At 46.0% G+C, this 18457-nt stretch overlaps 2 protein-coding genes across 2 annotated transcripts; one reads left to right on the forward strand and one right to left on the reverse strand.

Annotated features, from left to right (window-relative positions):
* The first annotated feature begins 213 nt into the window (after positions 1-213).
* Positions 214-807, forward strand: LOC136523634 (uncharacterized). The gene has a single exon (XM_066517253.1). The coding sequence runs from the start codon at positions 214-216 to the stop codon at positions 805-807; it is 594 nt and encodes a 197-aa protein (XP_066373350.1).
* An 887-nt stretch (positions 808-1694) lies between these two features.
* LOC136522978 (growth-regulating factor 2-like) lies at positions 1695-3030 on the reverse strand. The gene is made up of 3 exons (XM_066516763.1): positions 2818-3030; positions 1917-2696; positions 1695-1824 (listed from the first exon to the last, which is right to left on the reverse strand). Exons 1-3 carry the CDS (start codon positions 3014-3016, stop codon positions 1817-1819), a joined length of 987 nt encoding a protein of 328 aa, XP_066372860.1. The 5' UTR covers positions 3017-3030; the 3' UTR covers positions 1695-1816.
* Positions 3031-18457: the final 15427 nt, after the last annotated feature.

Genomic DNA, 18457 nt, shown 5'->3' on the forward strand with positions numbered 1-18457 from the left:
CGATCTGAAGAATCTGCTGTCTAAATAAGCTGGGCGTTTGGCTGTCCTGATTATTTTGGATAGATTATCTGTCCTGGATGTAAATTGACCTATGTACCCCTGAGGTTGATAATACTTTTTTTGGTTCGTCACAATGATCTGAAGGCAATGTTGTCCTGATTATTTTTGAAGTTTCATATAGCAATATGGTTCCATTAAGATAAAAAAAATGACATGCGCTGCAGTGGGGATGGAGCAGCAACCGGCAGTGGGGATGGAGCGGTAGCCGACGGTGGGGATGGAGCCCTTGCTGGATCTGCCGCGCCGGAGTCGGATCCGCCGCTCCCGTGCCGGATCTGCCGCGTCGGAGTCGGATCCGCCGCTCCCGTGCTGGATCCGCTGCACCGGAGCCGGATCTGCCGCTCCCCAGCACGAGCGCCGCCACCGTTGGAGGAGGGGGCCGGGACCTACACGACACCACTGCCGGAGGAGGGGGATGGGCCCCGCGCGCCTGCCAAGAGACCCGCCTCGCTCTCGCCGGGGTGTCGCGTGCCCGCCTCGGTCCCGCCGAGCGGCGCGTGCTCGCCGAAGGGCCGCGCGCCCGCCAGGGGGGCGCCGAGGGGCCTAAGAGAGGGAGGGGAGGAAGGGGCATCGGGAGGCGAGCAGGCGTTGGGGAATAGGAGGCGACGGCGGATCTGGAGAGAGGAGGGAGGGCCGAGCGAGCAGGCGATGGGGAATGGCAGGCGGCGCCGGGGAGGGAGCGAACGGGAGCACGGAGGGAGGGGCAGGGAGAGGAAAAGCCATCGTGATTTAGGAAAAGCGGGGTAAGGCTCACGATTTTGGATACGTTGCTGGCGACGGGAGATCGCGGAAGCACGTTCGCGACTGGACACTGATCGTAGGCCGTTTGTGCGGGATTACTTGCTTATTCCGCTCAGAAGCTGAGCATACGCTGCCCCAAACACAGCCTAGATTTCTCGACTGGTTGCCTCGCTTGGCCTGGCTCAGCAAAGCCAACCTTGCCAATGTAGGCGAGCTTGATTGGCTCTCTCCAACGAGCAAGGAGAATCCTTGATAGCGTAAGAAACAAGATAGGAGGTAAAGAAACCAAATGGCCTGAACTTTGCCCAGCCAAGCGAAGCGAGCATGGATGGGCGAGGAATCCAAACACGCCTAGAGTAATCCGCAAACATTTGAAAATCCAGCGGGCGACTGCTAACCTGTGTGTCCATGTCCATGTGTGAGCTGAAAAGCTCAACGTGGCTTGTGAGGTTAGGCACTAATTAAGAGGTCGCCGGGTGTCTAGTCCTGTGACTGTGAGGAAGAATCCACGGATTTGACAAACGATCAACGGCAGAGCCGCAGAGGGTAAGGGCCCGTTCGGCAGCAGCCGGACTAGGTTTGGTTCCTGGCTATACACCAGTTTTCAATACGGATGGCTCGGTTCCTGGCTATACACCAGTTTTCAATACGGATGGCTCCATTCCACCCGGAACGACCGCCGGACGGCCCGTTCCCAAAGAAACGAACGGAGCCTAAAGGAATCAAAGGCGTGGGTCGCCGGAAAAGTGCTGACAAGGTTTGCATCACAGACCGGAGGAAAGCACACAAAAAGCCACAGAGGTAGCGTAGCAATAGGAGCAACCTGAACGAAAATGTCACACAAAACGAGCTAACATTTGGTACGTAGTAACGTACTGCTGCAAAGGAACAAAGGAAGATGTAAATCATAGACTCGGTTCAGGCTTTGTGCCCTCGCCCCCCAACGGCAACACCAATCATCTCTTGCACCCATCACTGCTCGCTGTTGCCGGCTTGCAGCTAGGAAATGCACCGATCACTCCCCTGCGTGAAAGAAATCAAACGGCAAGACCAATCAGCAAACTGATTGTACGCAAGGAACCAGTAAAAGTGGAGTCTTTCGCTCGCCGGCTCACCGTTGTGGTATCGCGCGGCGGCGGAGGCAGCGAGGTCGGAGGGCGACGCCGCGGGGATAGAGATGGAAAGCTGCGTCGCGTCCTCCGCCCCCGCCCACGACGGCCTCGTGTCGCCGCTCTCCCGCGGCCACTCGTCGAAGAAACGCCGCAGGGGCTTCTCCGAGGCCGCGGCGTCGGAGCCGGTGGCGGCCAGCGGCTTGTCGAGGCTCAGGTCGGCCCCGAGCGCGTGGAAGTGCCGCCGCCTGAGCTCCGCTTCCCGAAGCTCCTTGGATTGCCCGTAGTCGTAGCCGTAGCCGCCGCCACCGCCCGGGAAGAGCGACGGCGTCGGCGGCGTGTAGTGAGCGTGGGAGTGGGCATACCTGTGGTAGGACGGCGGCGGCGACGCGGAGTGCAGGCTCGCGTCGAGGTGGAGCTGGAGAGCGCCGGCGGTGACCTGAGCCGGGCCGCGGGCTGCTGCGGAGGAGGCGCCGTGGCGGAGATGCTGCTGCGGGTGGCCGAGGTTCGGCGGCGGCGCGTCGGCCGCGCGAGGCGGCGAGATGGAGAGCGCGGACGGCCGGTACGCCGCGGCGGCGGGGGAGGTGGCGGAGGAGGTCACTTCCACAGGCTTTCTTGAACGGCTCTTCCCGCGGTGGATGTGCTTCTCGCAGTACTTGGACTCGCCGTGGGCCTCCCTGGAGCACCGCCACTTCTTGCCGTCCGTCCGCCGGCACCGCCCCGGCTCCGGGTCCTCCGCCTTGCGGCCGAACGGCGCCCCGGGGCCGTAGCAGCCCCAGTACGCCACTGCACGGGAACGTACAACAAACTCATCAGCGAGCGATGATACGAGTAGCAACGATCAGAGTAAAACATGAGGCGAGAACTCGAGGAGGAGGAGAGAAGCGCGCATGGAGCTAGGGCGTACGCGACGGCGATGGCTGGGGCGGGAAGGCGAGGGAGGGCGCGGTGTCGACGCCGGTGGCGAGGCGGAGCGGCAGGACGAGGTCGTGCGGCACGGGCGCGCCGGAGGCCATGTACTTGAAGATGAGCGCCTGGTGCTCAAGCTCCTGCCACTGCGACGCCGTGAACAGGCGCCTCCCGCCGCCGTGCCCGCTCAGCATCATCTCCTCGAGCCCGCTTTGCCCGGCCGCACTCGCACAACAACGCAGGCTGCGGCAGCGCCAAGGACGAGACGGAGGACGACGGCGCCCAGAGCTCGCTTTTCTTGCAAGGGAAATGAAAATGGAGGGGACTCCAATACTAGTAGTTGTTAGTGTGATCTCCACTGGACCGCTTGATCGTGTCCTGATCGAGGACGCTTAATCGATCACTGGTCGGCGGGTCCCTGCCATACAGCACTATATATATAAAGAGATAGGTGGAGCCATGGCACAAGGGACTAGGTTTACCGCCGCCACTGACCCACCGAAGTAACCCTAGAAGGCCCCTCCGATCGTGGGCAGCGCTGCAAGTGACGGGAAGCACCGTCGACCGCCTCGGCGCCACGCCGGACATCCACACCACGCTGGACTCCGCTGCGTCTTCTACCCCGCCGGACGACGCCACCGACTGGACCTCGACATGGACTGCTCATCTTCCTCCAAAGCCGACGACCAGCCACTCCTATATCTCCCTCTCTCATAGCCTCCCTCTCTGTATCATGTTATAGGTCGAATTGAACTAAACCAGTAATGAATTCACCCTCTAATCTACACCTAGATTAATCCTAAGGACTAACAATGGTATCAGAGCCATCGATCTAGTGTGTAGATAGTGTCAGGGAAAGTAGCAGTTTAGAAGGAGATGAGAGAGATCCGGTTCGGATCGAAAGAAAGAAAGGCAGAGGGTTCATCGAACCCTAAACCCTAATCGGGTGAAGAAAAGAAGAAGAAAGAAGGGGTCTCGATTTCGAAAAGTACTCGAACCCTAACCCTAACCCGTCGGGGTAGAAGAATAGTAACCCAAACCCTAATCCTAACACTAACCCTAAATCAGATCAGCTCCGAGAAGAAAAGAAAGAAGATCCAAACAGAGAAGATCAAGGGGAAAGGGGAAGGGGTAGGGAGATGGCTTACCTCGCCGGCCTCCACTCACCGGAACACCCCGGGAAGGGCCTCCACGCCGGTGTACTGTGGCCATGCTAGGGCGCCGTGGCTAGACCGCTCGACGGCGGCGTGCTCACCTGCTAGGGAGCGCGCGCGTCGGCAAGGGGGGCATCGATGACGCCATCATCCCTCCCCGTGGGCTCACTCAGGTGGCTCTCTGCGCTCACTCACTCGGTGTTGAGCCGCTTAGAGAGAGAATGTGGGAGAGGAGAGAGTTAGGGTTCGAGAAGTGGAGCCACGTGGAGCCAAGGGCACCGTCGCCCAGACCACTCGACGGCGACGCGCTCAGCCTCGGGCGAGCGAGCTCACCGGCGAGGGGACCAGCGGTGGCGCCACTCTGTTGTCTCTCGTCTCTCTGCCGCAGCGTTGAGGAAAGAAGAGAGAGGAAGCGAAGAAGGAAATGGCCTTAGGGTTTCCACACGAGCGGCTGTGGCAGGGTTTTATGCGAGCGATAACGACGGGCAACCGTCCGATCTGATCGAATAGCTCTAAGCGCTCAAGCCAGCTTTCGGTCTAGGCAGGCGCGAGCGCCAAGCCACTTTCCCAACCCACGCCCAGGTTGTGGCCTGAGCGCGGGAGAGAGAGAGCGCGGCCATGGGCCGCGGGCCGATTTTTGCCACTGGGCCGAGCATCAGTGAAGAAATGAGTCTGTTTTTTTCTTTTTCCTTTTTCAGTAAATTGTTTATTTCCTGGAAAATGATTAATGGCTCAAAGGAAAATAGCAAAGAGAATTTTTCATGTGGATAAAATTCACCAATTATGTTTAAGTTTCTGTTGCAAAGTTTAATGTTTATTATCTTCTAATTAAATTCGAACTAACGGGAGAATTTAATTCAAAGAGCAGTTATATTTAGTAAAATTATGATTATGTTTATCCTCTAATTAAATTGGAACCAATGGGAAATTTTAAATTAGAGGAGTAGTCCGTTTTTTGTTTCAGTAAGATTATGGTATTGTCATTTTCTGACCAACGTTGATGATGACAATATTATAATGAATTTAAGTTTAAAGTTTAAATCTCTGATAAATTTTACACCAATGTGGTCAATTTTTCAGAGAGTAGATAAGGACCAAGAAATGCTCCTGAACTAAAAGAATGTATTTCATTATCAAGTTTCCGCTACAATGATGTTGATTATCTTCCAATTAAATTTGAACCAACGGGAGAATTTAATTTTGAAGAGTAGTTATATGGATTTCAAGTTAATTTATGGGTTTTATGCATTAATTCTATTTTTTGTCCAACGGTGATGTAGAATTGATATAGAAGCATATTGTATATTTTATTTTTAACCAATTAGATCACTTGGTTGCATGCCAACGAGCTATAATGCTGGGGTATATGAATAAAAAGGATTGAGTCAAGCCAGTTCAGAACAATTTTTTGTTAGTTTACTAATTTTCTGATTAAATTAAAACCAATGAAAAGATTTAATTAGAAAATAAAGTATAAGTGAATGTTTTAGTTGTCATGACTAAGTTTTCATATAGATGTATCCCGCATGGGCAGAAGTTTTAGCACAGTACTTATGCTAGTCAATCCTACATGGCGGGAGAAGTTTTGTGATGATTCACATGTTTTGTATCCCACATAGCGAGAGAAGGTTGGGTAGCTTTTATGATGTCCTAGTATTGACCTTGGCATAATAAAAATGCATCATCGTGGTCAATACTAACCAAAGGATAAGAAAAGATGCAAGTGTGACTTGCAAAAGCGTTGCTAATGAAAGATCTCGTTGAGTTCTCGAAGTGAAATAAGAAAAGTGTACTCCAATACGAATTAAGAAATAACTATGTTCACGTGACATAATCATGTGAATGAAGTAAGTTATATATGTCTCCTCGTTCACATGTTTTCTTAATGGTTCTCAAAATTATGACAGTAAAGTTCATGTCATATTTTGAGGGAGAGAATATTAAGATTAATTAAAAAAATACTCTTCATTAAGAGTGAGATAAAGATTAATTAAGATATATGCGATCATCGGAGGAGTACAACGATCACAACAACGATACCCCTAAACAGAGAAATAGCTAAATTCCTGGACCTTTTAAAGTTTCGACAGAAAAATAGCGTAGTTAGCCTCAAAGATGTTAAGGTGGTGCTTAAAGCGCCATATGAGGTTATAACAGATTAAACCCAAAATAAGATATTTGAAGATACACCATCTTTAGAAAAGATGGGATGATCTACGGGAGCATGCTATGTAGAGGTATGTAGAGATCTAAGACTTGAAGAGAAGAGGAACTACGTGCCCACTCCAGTGACTCAGGAGCAACAAGTTTCTCAATACCTGTTGATATTGTATAGCTAACACAACACCTATTGTTAGCTCTTCGAAGAAGATGAATAATGTAAATAAGGATCTTGTAATACATGAGCCTGTAGAATCAATTGCCTCTTGGCAATTAAGAGCAACAATAGCCCATATGAAAGTGCTAGTAGCTGATGCCCCAGAAGATCTCAAAGAATTAGTAAACCAGTTTTTCTGATGACTATGAAGTCTATGTTAGTAAAGAAATTCAAATGAAGGGTGATCCCACCTCATTTGAAGAAGCCATGAGAAGCGTTTACTCGTTTAAATGGCAAGAAGATAAGAAGTTGAAATGAATTCAATGAATACCAACGATGTTTGGGACTTAGAAGTAATTCCTAATGAAGCCAAAACAGTAGGTTGTTAATGGGTCTACAAGATAAAATATGACTCCAAAGAGAATGTAGAAAGATATAAAGCACGACTTGTGGCAATATGCTTTACGCAAAGAGAATAAATAGATTATAATAAAAGTTTTCTCTCTAGTCTTATGTAAGGATTTTTTTAAAATTATAATGGTATTAATGGCACATTACGATTTAGAGTTACATCAGATGGATGTAAAGACGGCATTCCTCAACGGGGATTTGTATGAAAATGTTTACATGGCACAACCCAAAGGTTTTGTTATGGAAGAAAAAGAACATATGGGATGCCGCCTGTAGAAATCTATTTATGGGTTAAAAGTAAGTCTCTAGACAGTAGTATTTGAAGTTGATGAAATGATAAGAAAGTTTGGGTTTTAATGAAAAAGAGAAGGACAATAACGTTTATGCGAGGATCAAGAATGGAAAATTCATTTTCCACATCCTGTAAATAGATGACATTCTACTCATTAGTAATAATGTTAATCTGTCATTAGAGAAGAAGAAGTTTTGTCCTCAAGTTTCAATGTGAATGATCTTGGTGAAGCGTCATTGGTTCTAGGAATCAAAATTTATCGAGATAGAAGAAAATGGGGTATTAGGACTATCGCAAAGGCATATTTAGAAAAGGTTATAAAGAAGTAAAGTATGCATGCGAGTAAACCTACGCCTGCTCCTATAGTCAAGGGTAATAGATTTGGGAATTTTAAGTGTTCTAGGAACCGATATGAGATCAATCACATAAATATGGTTCCATATGCTTCAGCTGATGAAAGCTTGATTTGTGTACAAGTACAAGTAAGAACTTATTCTGACGTAGTTTATGTATCCGAGATATTTTGGCAGAAGTCTAGTTTAGATATAGATCACTAGAATTGAGTTGAGAATGTCTTGTAATTTTGCAAAGTATCATAGGCCTCATGCTAAGTAAGAAAGAAGAAGTACTCTCAAATAGTTGAGGGTACAAATTTTAAGTCATGGTGAGATGTGTAGTGAAATTCACAGTAGTTGCTAACACTCGCAGTTAGAGTATTATTGTGGAAAAGCTCCAAAGAAACAGTTATGGCGTCATCAGTGATGCATACCATAGTATAGCTTGACATGAGGCTTAAGGAACAGGCAAAAAGAGGTTAAGGGAATGTATCCGGCTTTAACAATGGTAGACAACAGCAATAACCATTTAAAGTAAGTTAACTCCTAAGACAACAGGTCAAGTGTGCTGCCAGACACATTGATACTAAGTTATATGTTGTAAAAGAGAAAATCCATAATCATTTTGAAAGCATTCGGTCTGTTTGGTTTCTGGACTGATAAGCCCGGCTGGTGCTGGTTTATTATGAGAGGAAAACACCGTTGGCTGGCTGATAAGCCCTGGCTGAAACCAACAAGCGAATAGGCTGATTGAGCACATAAGTACCGAGTAAGTACTTGCGGATTCGCTTACCAAAGGCTAACCATCTAGTGCGTTCAGAGAACACACAGTCGACATGGGTTTATGGGAAAGCCTATGATTTCTAGATACTAAGGGCCTAGTTGAATATCTGTTTTAAAACAGAGAGGCACATTGTAGCTGTTAAATCTAATAGCAACTGACCGTGACGATGAGGCACGCTCTATATACTGATCTATGATGGAATGGAAACAAGATAAAGTAAGTAAGTTAAGTTTAAGTCATAAGGTGAGATCAAGGGAAGAATGTTAGTTTGATCTCCACCAATTGGCCCAACGGCTAATCGGACCTCTTGACCGCGTTCTGATCGGGGACGCTTAACCGACCACTGGTCGGTGGGCCCCTATCACATAGCGCTATATATAAAGAGATATGTGGAGGCCAGGGCACAAGGGACGAGGTTTACCGTCACCACTGACCCACCAAAGTAACCCTAGAAGGTTTCTCCGATCGTGGGCAGCGCTGCAAATGACGGGAAGCACCATCCACCGTCTCGGCGTCACGCCGGACGTCTACACCACGCTGGACTCCACTGCGTCTTCTACCCCGCCAGACGACGTCACCGACTTGACCTCGATATGGACTGCTCATCTTCCTCCAAAGCCGACGGTCAGCCACTCCTACATCTCTATCTCTCATAGCCTTCCTCTCTATATCATGTTATGGCCCCGTTCGACTTACTGAATTTTGGCTAAAACTGGTTGAAAATATTGTTCTGGCTGAATTATTATGAGAGAAAAATACTGTTTCGACTGAAAAAAGAAGCCGAACAAACCGACTTCTAGGTAAACTGAAAGGGGCCAATAGGTCGAATTGAGCTAAACTAGTAATTAATTCACTCTCTAATCTTTACCTAGATAAATCCTAAGGACTAAGGCCATGTTTAGTTCCCCCCAAATTCTAGAATTTGACACTATGCAAAAAGAAGATTCTCCGTCACATTAAACTTGCGGTACATGCATGGAGTACTATATGTTGACGAAATCAAAAACTAATTGTACAGTTTGGTTGTACTTTGCGAGACGAACGTTTTAAACCTAATTAGTCAACAATTGGACAATTATCACCAAATAAAAACAAAACGACACAGTATCCCCCGGCGCCAATTCGGCTGAACTAAAGATGGCAATGGGGAATTCCCCGTCGGGGGTCGGCTCCCCATCCCCGTCCCCACGGGGGACAAAGTTCACCCATCCCTATCCCCGTGAACATTGTCGGGGAGAATTCTTCCCCTGTCCCCGTCCCCGAGCGGGGAATTTGTCCCCGCGGGGTTCTCCGTCCCCACTTCACCGCGTTAGATAGATGAGGGGAAAATGCATCAAAAATTCGAAATATACATTAACTGTGCAAATATTTCTCGCATGTCCATTGCCAACAAATATTGCTAATTATTGTCTCACAAACCGCAAATAAAATACAAGGCATAAATACATGAAAACCCCGAATCCATGAATATCCATTGCTAAGCATCTTGCCTCTGTCTTCTGCAACTCAGTGACGAGACCTGGCGCTGGTTGCAGCCTGCAGGACGCAATAGGAGCTGTAGCGGTCGCTTCCAGCAAAGACATGCCGTCATCTCATCTCCACACTGAGCTTGAGCAGTCGGTTCCTGATCTGAAGCATACTCCCTCCGTCCCGATTTATTTGTTGTTTTCGGTTTTCGTGCCACAAGTTTGACTCGATTTGTAGAAAATACTAGCAATATTTATATCTCTAAATAAATTTATTAAAAACTAGATTCAAAGATCTTTCCGATGATACTAATTATGTATCATAAATATTAATATTTTTTAATATATATTTTGTTAAAATTATTTCTCAGGAAGCGAAAGCGACAGATATTTTGGGACGGAGGGAGTACATCTTTACTTCTCAAGGGAGCATGGCACGGACGCACACGCTGCGAGCTCGCTGCAGGAGCGCGATTGCGAGGATATGCTACGGCGGGAGGAACGAGAGAGTGCGGGACTGCAGAAGGGCAGCGGCGGCGCGGCTCGTAACTCAAAGCTAGGCGAGTGGCGGCGAGCGAGACCTGGGGTCTGGGGAGGTTGGACACTTAGGTTTCGCTGCTTTTATATGCAGCGTTTATGTGGGCTATGAATTATGATGGGCCACGATGGGCCGAGCGGACATGGTTGTGCAGAGCGCAGAGCTCTGTGTGATCCGCGAAGCAAGAATTGGGGATACGGGGACGGGGAATGCACAACCGTACCAGACCCCGTGAGACCCGACGGGGGGTATTTCTTCGCCATTTAGTTCCCCGTGGGGACAAATTTGTTTCCATCCCCGTCCCCTAATAGGGGAATTCCCCGTGGGGAATCGGGGATCGGGTCCCCGTTGCCATCTTTAGGCTGAACTAAACACGGCCTAACAGTAGTCTCCAGGTTTGTGCTGGTGTCAGGGCTCGGGAACGGGAAGACGTGCTTGTTCGACGGATCGGATGAACAGTAAACTTTGGCTGATTTCGGATGAATAAATAGTGTTACGTGAGAAAGAATAAGGGCGCGTTTAGTTCCGAAAATTTTTGGCTTTGGGCTACTGTAGCACTTTCGTTTGTATTTGGCAAAAATTGTCCAATTATGGACTATTTAGGCTTAAAAGATTCGTCTCGTCAATTACAGGCAAACTGTGCAATTAGTTATTCTTTTTACCTACATTTAATGCTCCATGCATGTACCATAAAATTTGATGTGACGGAGAATCTTGAAAATTTTTGGTTTTTGGGTGGGATGGCCTAAGCTGGAAGTAGCCAGAAGTGGAACAGACGAACACGCCGACCAGGCAGGCAGGCAGGCAGCAGGCTGAGGCACAGCCGCGCAGGCACAGGGGCAGCGCAGGTGAGCTGAGCTCTGAGCTGAGGTGGTGTGGTGGTGCAGTCGGCGCAGAGGATAGGTCGCTTCGGTCAGTGTTCAGGTCAGGCGCAGAGCAGAGTGCGCGCTGCAGAATCTGCGTGCGCTGCACAGCTGCAGCTCGGCAGCGTCCTGCAGCGGACGGCATCAGCAGACAGTAGACAGCAGAGCAGCTGCAGGCGCTCGGGGCGGCAAGCAGGCTGGCACCTGCCGCTGCGCCTGCGCGCGTGGGAGGGGGAGCGGACGGAAACGCTGGGCCTGTGTCAGTGGTGCTGGTGCGGTGCGCACAGACGCACGGCACGGTGTCCTGCCCGCTGCGCAACGGACTGGTCTTCGGAACAGGGAGAAGGATAGAGACGGTCTCGACGGAGTATGGACCAGTCACCATATTAGTGGCCGTGGGGGTGTTTGATGTACGGACTAAGGTTTAAAATGTGTCACATCGATGTAACCTGAGGTGCGGATACTCATAAAAAAAATAAATTGTAGAATCCGTTCGTAATCAGTGAGATGAATTTGTTAAACCTAATTAATCCATCATTAGTACATGTTTACTAAAGCACCACATTATCAGATCATGGTCTAATTAGACTTAATAAATTCGTCTCGCAAAGTAGTTTTAATCTATACATTTAATTTTGTAATTAGTCTATATTTAATAAATACGGCTTGTCAGAGGGCGGCCCCGAGCTCGTAGCCAGCAGCATTGCAGGCTTGCAGAAGGCTGGTGGGGACACTTGGGCAGGTTTGCAATGGCAGATGGAGAGATGCTCATGCTCCCTTGCGGCTTCCTTGCCACGCCGTGTTCAACAATCTCCTATTCGCTGAGACTGTTTCATCAGCTGTGGCTTTCCTCTGCCAACGGTCCAACGCGCTTTGACCCTATCTCCAACACCAACATCTACAATAAAATTTATTTGTTTTTTTTTACCGCTACAGACAAAAGGTTCAATATATATTTGGCTTCTTCTTCAACAATAAGACCCAAAAGAGAATTCTTTCTGCAAATAGGTTTTCAGGAGAGATGATGCCTATATTTGGGTTGTGCCTCTCAGATAACTCAAAATATATCTCCCATATAGATACTCTGTTGAAGACTGATTTTGGGTCTCTTGCTACCTATTTTAGATTTGAATGCCCATATAGATTCCTTGTTGGAGACGGTCTTAGCTCATTGCCTTCATTGAGGACGTACGGAGTACAATATAAGGGTTTGCTTGGTTCCAACCCTGGAACCAAAATTGCCTGGGTGACGAGGTTCCTAGAGGCTTTCTGCAACCCATTTGGTTGGAGCCCTAGGATCCTCCTACCAGATCCAGGCAATGTTGTTCGTCCAGGCGTGCAAAAGAGGTCGCCTGGCTCAAGAGACGCTGACGGTGATACGCAATTGTGTCCCACAAAAACACAACTCTACTAATGCTACTGTAATAGTATTAGTTACTTCCCTTTTTTTTAAGAATTTGAGGGCATCGCCCCTGTCTTAGCATTATCAAAGACCAAAACATCCAGGTTACAGCCTTCAGGTGGATCTCAGTTCTCTGACGAAACCTCACATCGGTTTCCCTCAACTCAAACTAGACCACCTCACAGAAAAAGAACCTAAGCAGACGATCCCAAAATGGCTACCCCTATTACAAACAAAACGTAAGCACCACTCCAAGATCAGAGCATCCAGTATATACACCACCGAAACTTCAAGGCTATGTAGCATCTCAGTTCTCTTTCCCCAGGTCGAGGCTGACCCAGGCTCTTCCACTCTCTGCAGTTTCAGCCTTTGTGCTTAGCTTCTTCTTCACTTCCTCAAGGCAGTGGAAGATCATCCCAGTTATGAGCTTGCTGAAACATGAAGGAGTCCCAGCCATTAGTTACTTCCCTTTCTTTGATTACCACGTGTAATAGCAACGGTAGAAGTGCCTTTTCTTTGTAACTCAACGAATTAAATATGTTTCTATTTATTTTTGTAAAGATAATTTAAGTTTTAAATTGGTAAAAGTATGTAGTATTAGCTTCTATGAAATACTTCCTCCATCCTAGATTTGAATCAAGTACAAAAAGTTTAAGTTTAACTAAGTTTATAGAAAACAATATCAATATTTATTTCTCTTAACTATGAAAATATATTCTATGATTAATCTAATGATACTCTTTTTGTATTAAAAATTTTGTATAGATTTGGTCAAAATTAATTATCCCTCTAGTAGTCAAGAAAACATATGCTCTATTCATTAGCTTTCCTAGTCAGGTAGATTCTTTTATATTTTCAGGCAACACTTTTATCTAGACAAGTCATCCAGGCTTCCAATTAAGCAAACCCTAAGTTATTAACTGCTAAAAAGTCTCTAATTGATTCCAATAGCTCACCTTTTAGTTCAGTTTATAGCCTTCTTAAACTATTCAACCAAAACTTATACAAAACTAATAGTTGTTCTCTAATTGTTGCAGGTTATAAAAAGTTTAGCTGATCCAAACAGAGCCTTCATGCATCTACGTTGTCAAAGGCTGTTTTCATGAACCTTTCGGAATATTTGATAAAAAAAACTGTGCATGCATCGCCTGATCAGGAGCATAATCATGTCTCCAACGGTTGTTAGTTCTGTTTCACAACCTAAATCTAGGGTTTCTCATAAACGAATCTAGGATTTTACATACGACATACCACATATAAATATATAATATTGGTCTGTTTGTTTGGTTGGTCGTCTGCACAACTCTTTATCTAAACTTTCATAGTATAGTTTGTTTCTGTTTAATTACCTACAAAGACTTATTATATGCAGACTAACATTTTTCATGTTCGCTTAGCTGATAAGCCATGACTGAAAGTATTGTTGGCTAATTTATTGTGAGAGAAAAATATTGTTCGTTGGCTGAAAAAGTATGGCTTATAAGCCAAGCGAACAGGGCGATTGTCCTCATGTATCCCACAATTGGGCCAAATTGTGCATATTTAGTTATGCACCCTTTCTCTTGCTTCTGCTCTGTAGCTTCTAAGAAACCGATCACACATATAACTGTACAACTTCCTATCTAAGAGCAACTTCACCAGATCCCCTTTCCCCTTTCCCTAAAAATCTAGTATAGGAGATTGAGAAAACCAAATTACAATATACAGGGGATATGTACTCTAGCAGATTGAGAAACCTCCTCCCCTAGATACGTGGGACCCACGTGTCAGCAGTAAAACCTCTTCTCTTTCCTTTCTCTCTCCCTGTCCCATGCATCTCTCTCTCGACGAAGACAGCACGGGCGCATGGTGAGAATATTTTTAATATAAGTTCAGAGTTCTTTTAAGTTTCGTTTCCATTAATTTTGGAATTTTCTGAATAGAAACTCCTATTTCTCTTGCTTGTAAAGTTCATCTTCAATGTTCAGACCAATGTTTAGTAGAAAATCATTTTTTTAGTGATTGCCTTATCTTTATATACAAACAATGATGCCATATCCTGCTGAGTTGATGAAGATTGCTATTGCTTACTTAGATCATTCCTCTGTTTCACTGGAGGACCACACGCCACTACCATGCACTGCAGGAGCTTTTAGTTCTCATTGAGCGCATCACTCAACAATGCTAATGTTAAACGTAGGCTTTCACATTTTTTTTAAAACTTTGACAAACTTGGATGCCTTCCTTCATTGATTCAAAAACTTAGACTATGTCAGCATCGGTGCCGGGCAAATCCAGCCTGTCAGCATGGGTGCTGGGAAAGCCAGTCAGAACAACGTTCTATTCATGCTGATTTTTTTCTCATTTACTTCTATGCTTACAGCTTCAGTTCTTGATTTATTAACGGTATGCCAATTTCGGCGGGTAGACGTCATAATGTTGCTGTCTCATATGATGGAACACACAACAATTTGATCAGGTGAACATGGCTACCTTTTTGCCTGGGTTTTAATCAAAACATCAGTCAATGGACAATAATTTGATCAGGTGAAGGTACCCCTAGGACACTGATTACCAATATTGATGACCTGACCAATCTGGGGTAATTGTTTGCTTCGGTTCTTTTATTCAGAAACCTTTATGCTGATAATATTCAGAAGATGCTTGTGATATTCATCTTAGTACTTGAGCTGACTGTAGTCAAGTACTACACTCTAATCATACACTATGGCAATTGTTCAGGATAAAATGGTTATGATAAACAATATCGTCAACGATCAATAGACAATGTTTTTTGTGTTCATTATGTTTAATAGAATTTCAGCATACACTGGATGCTTAACACTTTTCCCTGTACTAGTCTAGTTTGGCAGCCTGAAACTTGAAGGTATCATCTCATTGTGAGGAAAGGGCAATTGTACAATTACACGCAGACCTGTACTACTCCAGTTTGGTACCCTGAAATATTTGATGATAGTACAAGGACATACTCCGTAGATCAATTCAAGCTTTCCATCCATGTATAGTGCAACTCAAGCTTTCCATCCTAGACATGAGCTTTCCATCCATGTAGTACGCCAGTTCGGTATCTTGAAAAAATTATGTGACCCCAAAATTGCACTTCTGTTTTCGGTTGGAATTCAAAGATTATTAAAGGAACCATGTCTTTCGTGTGTTAGCCAGAAAATACATAGGATCATGTAGATTTTGAAACCCGTAGCAATGCACGGGTATGAACCTAGAAGAGAATGATTGGGAAACTAGTTTTGTCTAGGTGTCTTGCTCATGCGCGAAGGGAGTCATACTACATAATTATTTTACCATGCCAAACAGAATGGTGGAATAGGAACGTCCACATCAGATTTGTGATGCCTGCATGGTAGCATTGTAGCACCAATGCATAAAAGGTCGAATTAAAAATATTTTTTAGATACATCATTTTTTACAATATTAATTAAATTAGGATTAAAATAAGAAAAAGCAATCGAGGATATCACATTGCTCAATTTTGAGTAGAAGACAACACGCAAGTGTCGCCCGCCCATAGGACCCCAAAGGGATGCTAAGAAAGAATAATTGGAAAACAAGTTTTGGCCACCCTTGCTGTTGCGCGAAGAGATTAAGAGGCTATTTGGATCTCGGCCACGGATAACCATGCCTAAAATGCTGCGAGGTGTAGAGGTGGCGTAGTCTTTAGGCGTCACTGTCTGTGACAAGGTTTATGCTATTTAAAAAAAAGTGTTGTAACCTCTTCTGAATCACCAACAAACAAACTCTTAGATTTATGTGGCGAGCCACAGCTGTTACATGGCGGCTAGTGGTCGTCCCAATTTTTTACAATTTAGTCATTTTTAAAGAAAATTTATGTTTGGCCCCCCGGGAGACGTAAACTCATCTTTGGACCCTGGGGGTCGGAGCTAGGACTCATGGGGCCGAGGTAACACGTCTCGGCGCCACAGATCTTGGCTCCGAGGTGCTTGGCCGTGCACAGCAGGGCATCTTAGGTGACATTGACGTGGCCGGTACCTCGGCGCCAGAATACAAGGCGCCGAGCTCGACGCCATAGATTTTGGCGCCGACCTCGGAGCCATGTATTCTAGCGTTGAGCATGAATTAACTGCGTGTGGCCGCAGCTCTCTCTCTCTCTCTCGTGCGCGCTCTATCTCTCCCTCTCACCGCCGTCGCCCACGCCTCCTCCGCCGGCTGACGCTCGCTCCACCGCAGCAGGCCACCGCCCGCCGTCCACCCCATGCCGGTTGCCTCTCTCACTCCCCCATCCACTCCCTCAGCCGCCCTCGTCGCCCCAGAGACTCCTCCGCGCGCACCGGCGACGAGGGTGGCCCCTGCTTCTCCCCGACATCCTCGTCGGCCAGCGGGCCGTCGGCGGCCGAGTCTGGCGACGCCCCTACGCAACCCCCCCCCCCCCCGGCCCCCCGGCTCCCTCGGCTCCCAGTGATGCCACCAGCCCGCCGTCCAGCCCCAGTGACGCCACCGCCCGTCGTCCACCCCATCTCAGGTATTTTTTTTCTTTAGTTTTTTTAATTGAGTTAGTTTAGATAATGTAGTTATTTATTTTATATAGTTTTATAGTTTGGTAAAGCTTTTTTAGTTATTTAGTGATTTAGTGATGTAATTTAGTTAGCTAATTTAGGTAGATATTTATTTAGCTAATTTAGATAGATAGTTAGATAGTTAGGTAATTTAGTTATATAGGTAGTACTTGTAGTAGATGTAGTTAGATAGATAAGTGGTTTAGATTAGATACTTATTTATTTAGGTAGAGAGTCGGAAACTTTTATATGTATGTAATTTAGTTATACCCATATTAGTTAAACCCGTAATAACTTTGGTGTTGTGCATACCAACTAGATGGACAACGTAGTCATCCTGTATCATGGAGGAAGTGTGAAGGAAGATGAGTTTAGGAATGTCAGTTTTATTGGAATGCAAAGGGTGCCAGTGATATTCGATGATCGGCCATTATTTTCTGAGTTGTCTGGTAGGGCTCGTGATGAGCTTAAATGTGATTCAAATAAAGATGCCATCTTAGTTGAGGGGGTACTTCACCATGGCAGGTCAGGGACAATTTTGAGGCGGTTGGTCCCAATTGCATCAGAGGCTCAATGACAATATGTCAAAACTGTCATGAAGAATGAGTTTCAATATTTGGATTTGGTTGTGCGGAAGTTGTCCAATGATCCCACCCCTCATGGGTATTCACCCCCTAATGTTCATTCACCCCCTCATGGGTTGTCGCCAGCACCAGAGAATCCGGCATCCTTGGAGCCTCTGTTACCCAACCGTGAGGTGGATGTGGAAGATGTGATTGTGGTGCCCGATACTCAATCCGCCCTAATGAGGTTGGTGTATGTCCTGGTGTCCGTGCAGAATGTGGGACTAATGATGTTGTAGGTGCCCCTCAGGAAATTCCTTTGACCCAGAATCATCCTAGTAAGTGATTTATTAACTTAGATTCGATGCCACAACTATTAGGGCTGCATAGACTTTGCTTATTTTGTATGTGTGGAGATTTAGAAAGTATGTAGTTACTTTTCTATAACTATTTGGGACTGTATGGACATTGTGGACTATTTGGACTATGTAGGGCATGTTATGTTGATTGTGATGTTCGATGTGGTTGTATTGTGCTCTTTGGACAATTAAATGTGATGTCTCTGTTTGTAACCGTGGATGCTCCTGAAACAAGGGAAACTTTTGCAAAAAAAATTCGTGAATCATTAATTATACTATACTGCTAAAAAGGCACAAATGTAGTACATAGATTAAATGTAAATTCATTAGAACGTCTATAGTCCAATCGTATCGTACAAACGCTTTGCAGATGAATCTAGGCTTTTCAGTAACAGTGAACGAATCTAGATTTTTCAGACAATGAAAATAGACTTTTCAGTTACAAGGACGAGTAGTACGTTGACAACAGCGATTTATCACTTCACTTACATAGTACACCTAAAGCATCTAGGCTTTTCAATAACAGCGAATGAATCTAAGCTTTTCAGACAATGAAAATAGACTTTTCGGTTACAAGGACGAGGAGTACGATGACAACAGCGATTTATCACTTCACTTCATAGTA

This window comes from Miscanthus floridulus, chromosome 18, assembly GCF_019320115.1.
Source record: "Miscanthus floridulus cultivar M001 chromosome 18, ASM1932011v1, whole genome shotgun sequence".
Taxonomy (NCBI): Eukaryota; Viridiplantae; Streptophyta; class Magnoliopsida; order Poales; family Poaceae; genus Miscanthus; species Miscanthus floridulus.

What these genes read in the sequence shown, in the direction of transcription:
- LOC136523634 (XM_066517253.1), top strand. Translation starts at nt 214, where the DNA reads ATGCGCTGCAGTGGGGATGGAGCAGCAACCGGCAGTGGGGATGGAGCG.
- LOC136522978 (XM_066516763.1), bottom strand. Translation starts at nt 3,016, where the DNA reads ATGATGCTGAGCGGGCACGGCGGCGGGAGGCGCCTGTTCACGGCGTCG. An exon ending in GCCCCAGCCATCGCCGTCGC is followed by an intron (nt 2,697 to 2,817) that starts GTACGCCCTAGC and finishes GTTCCCGTGCAG; the next exon opens with TGGCGTACTGGGGCTGCTAC.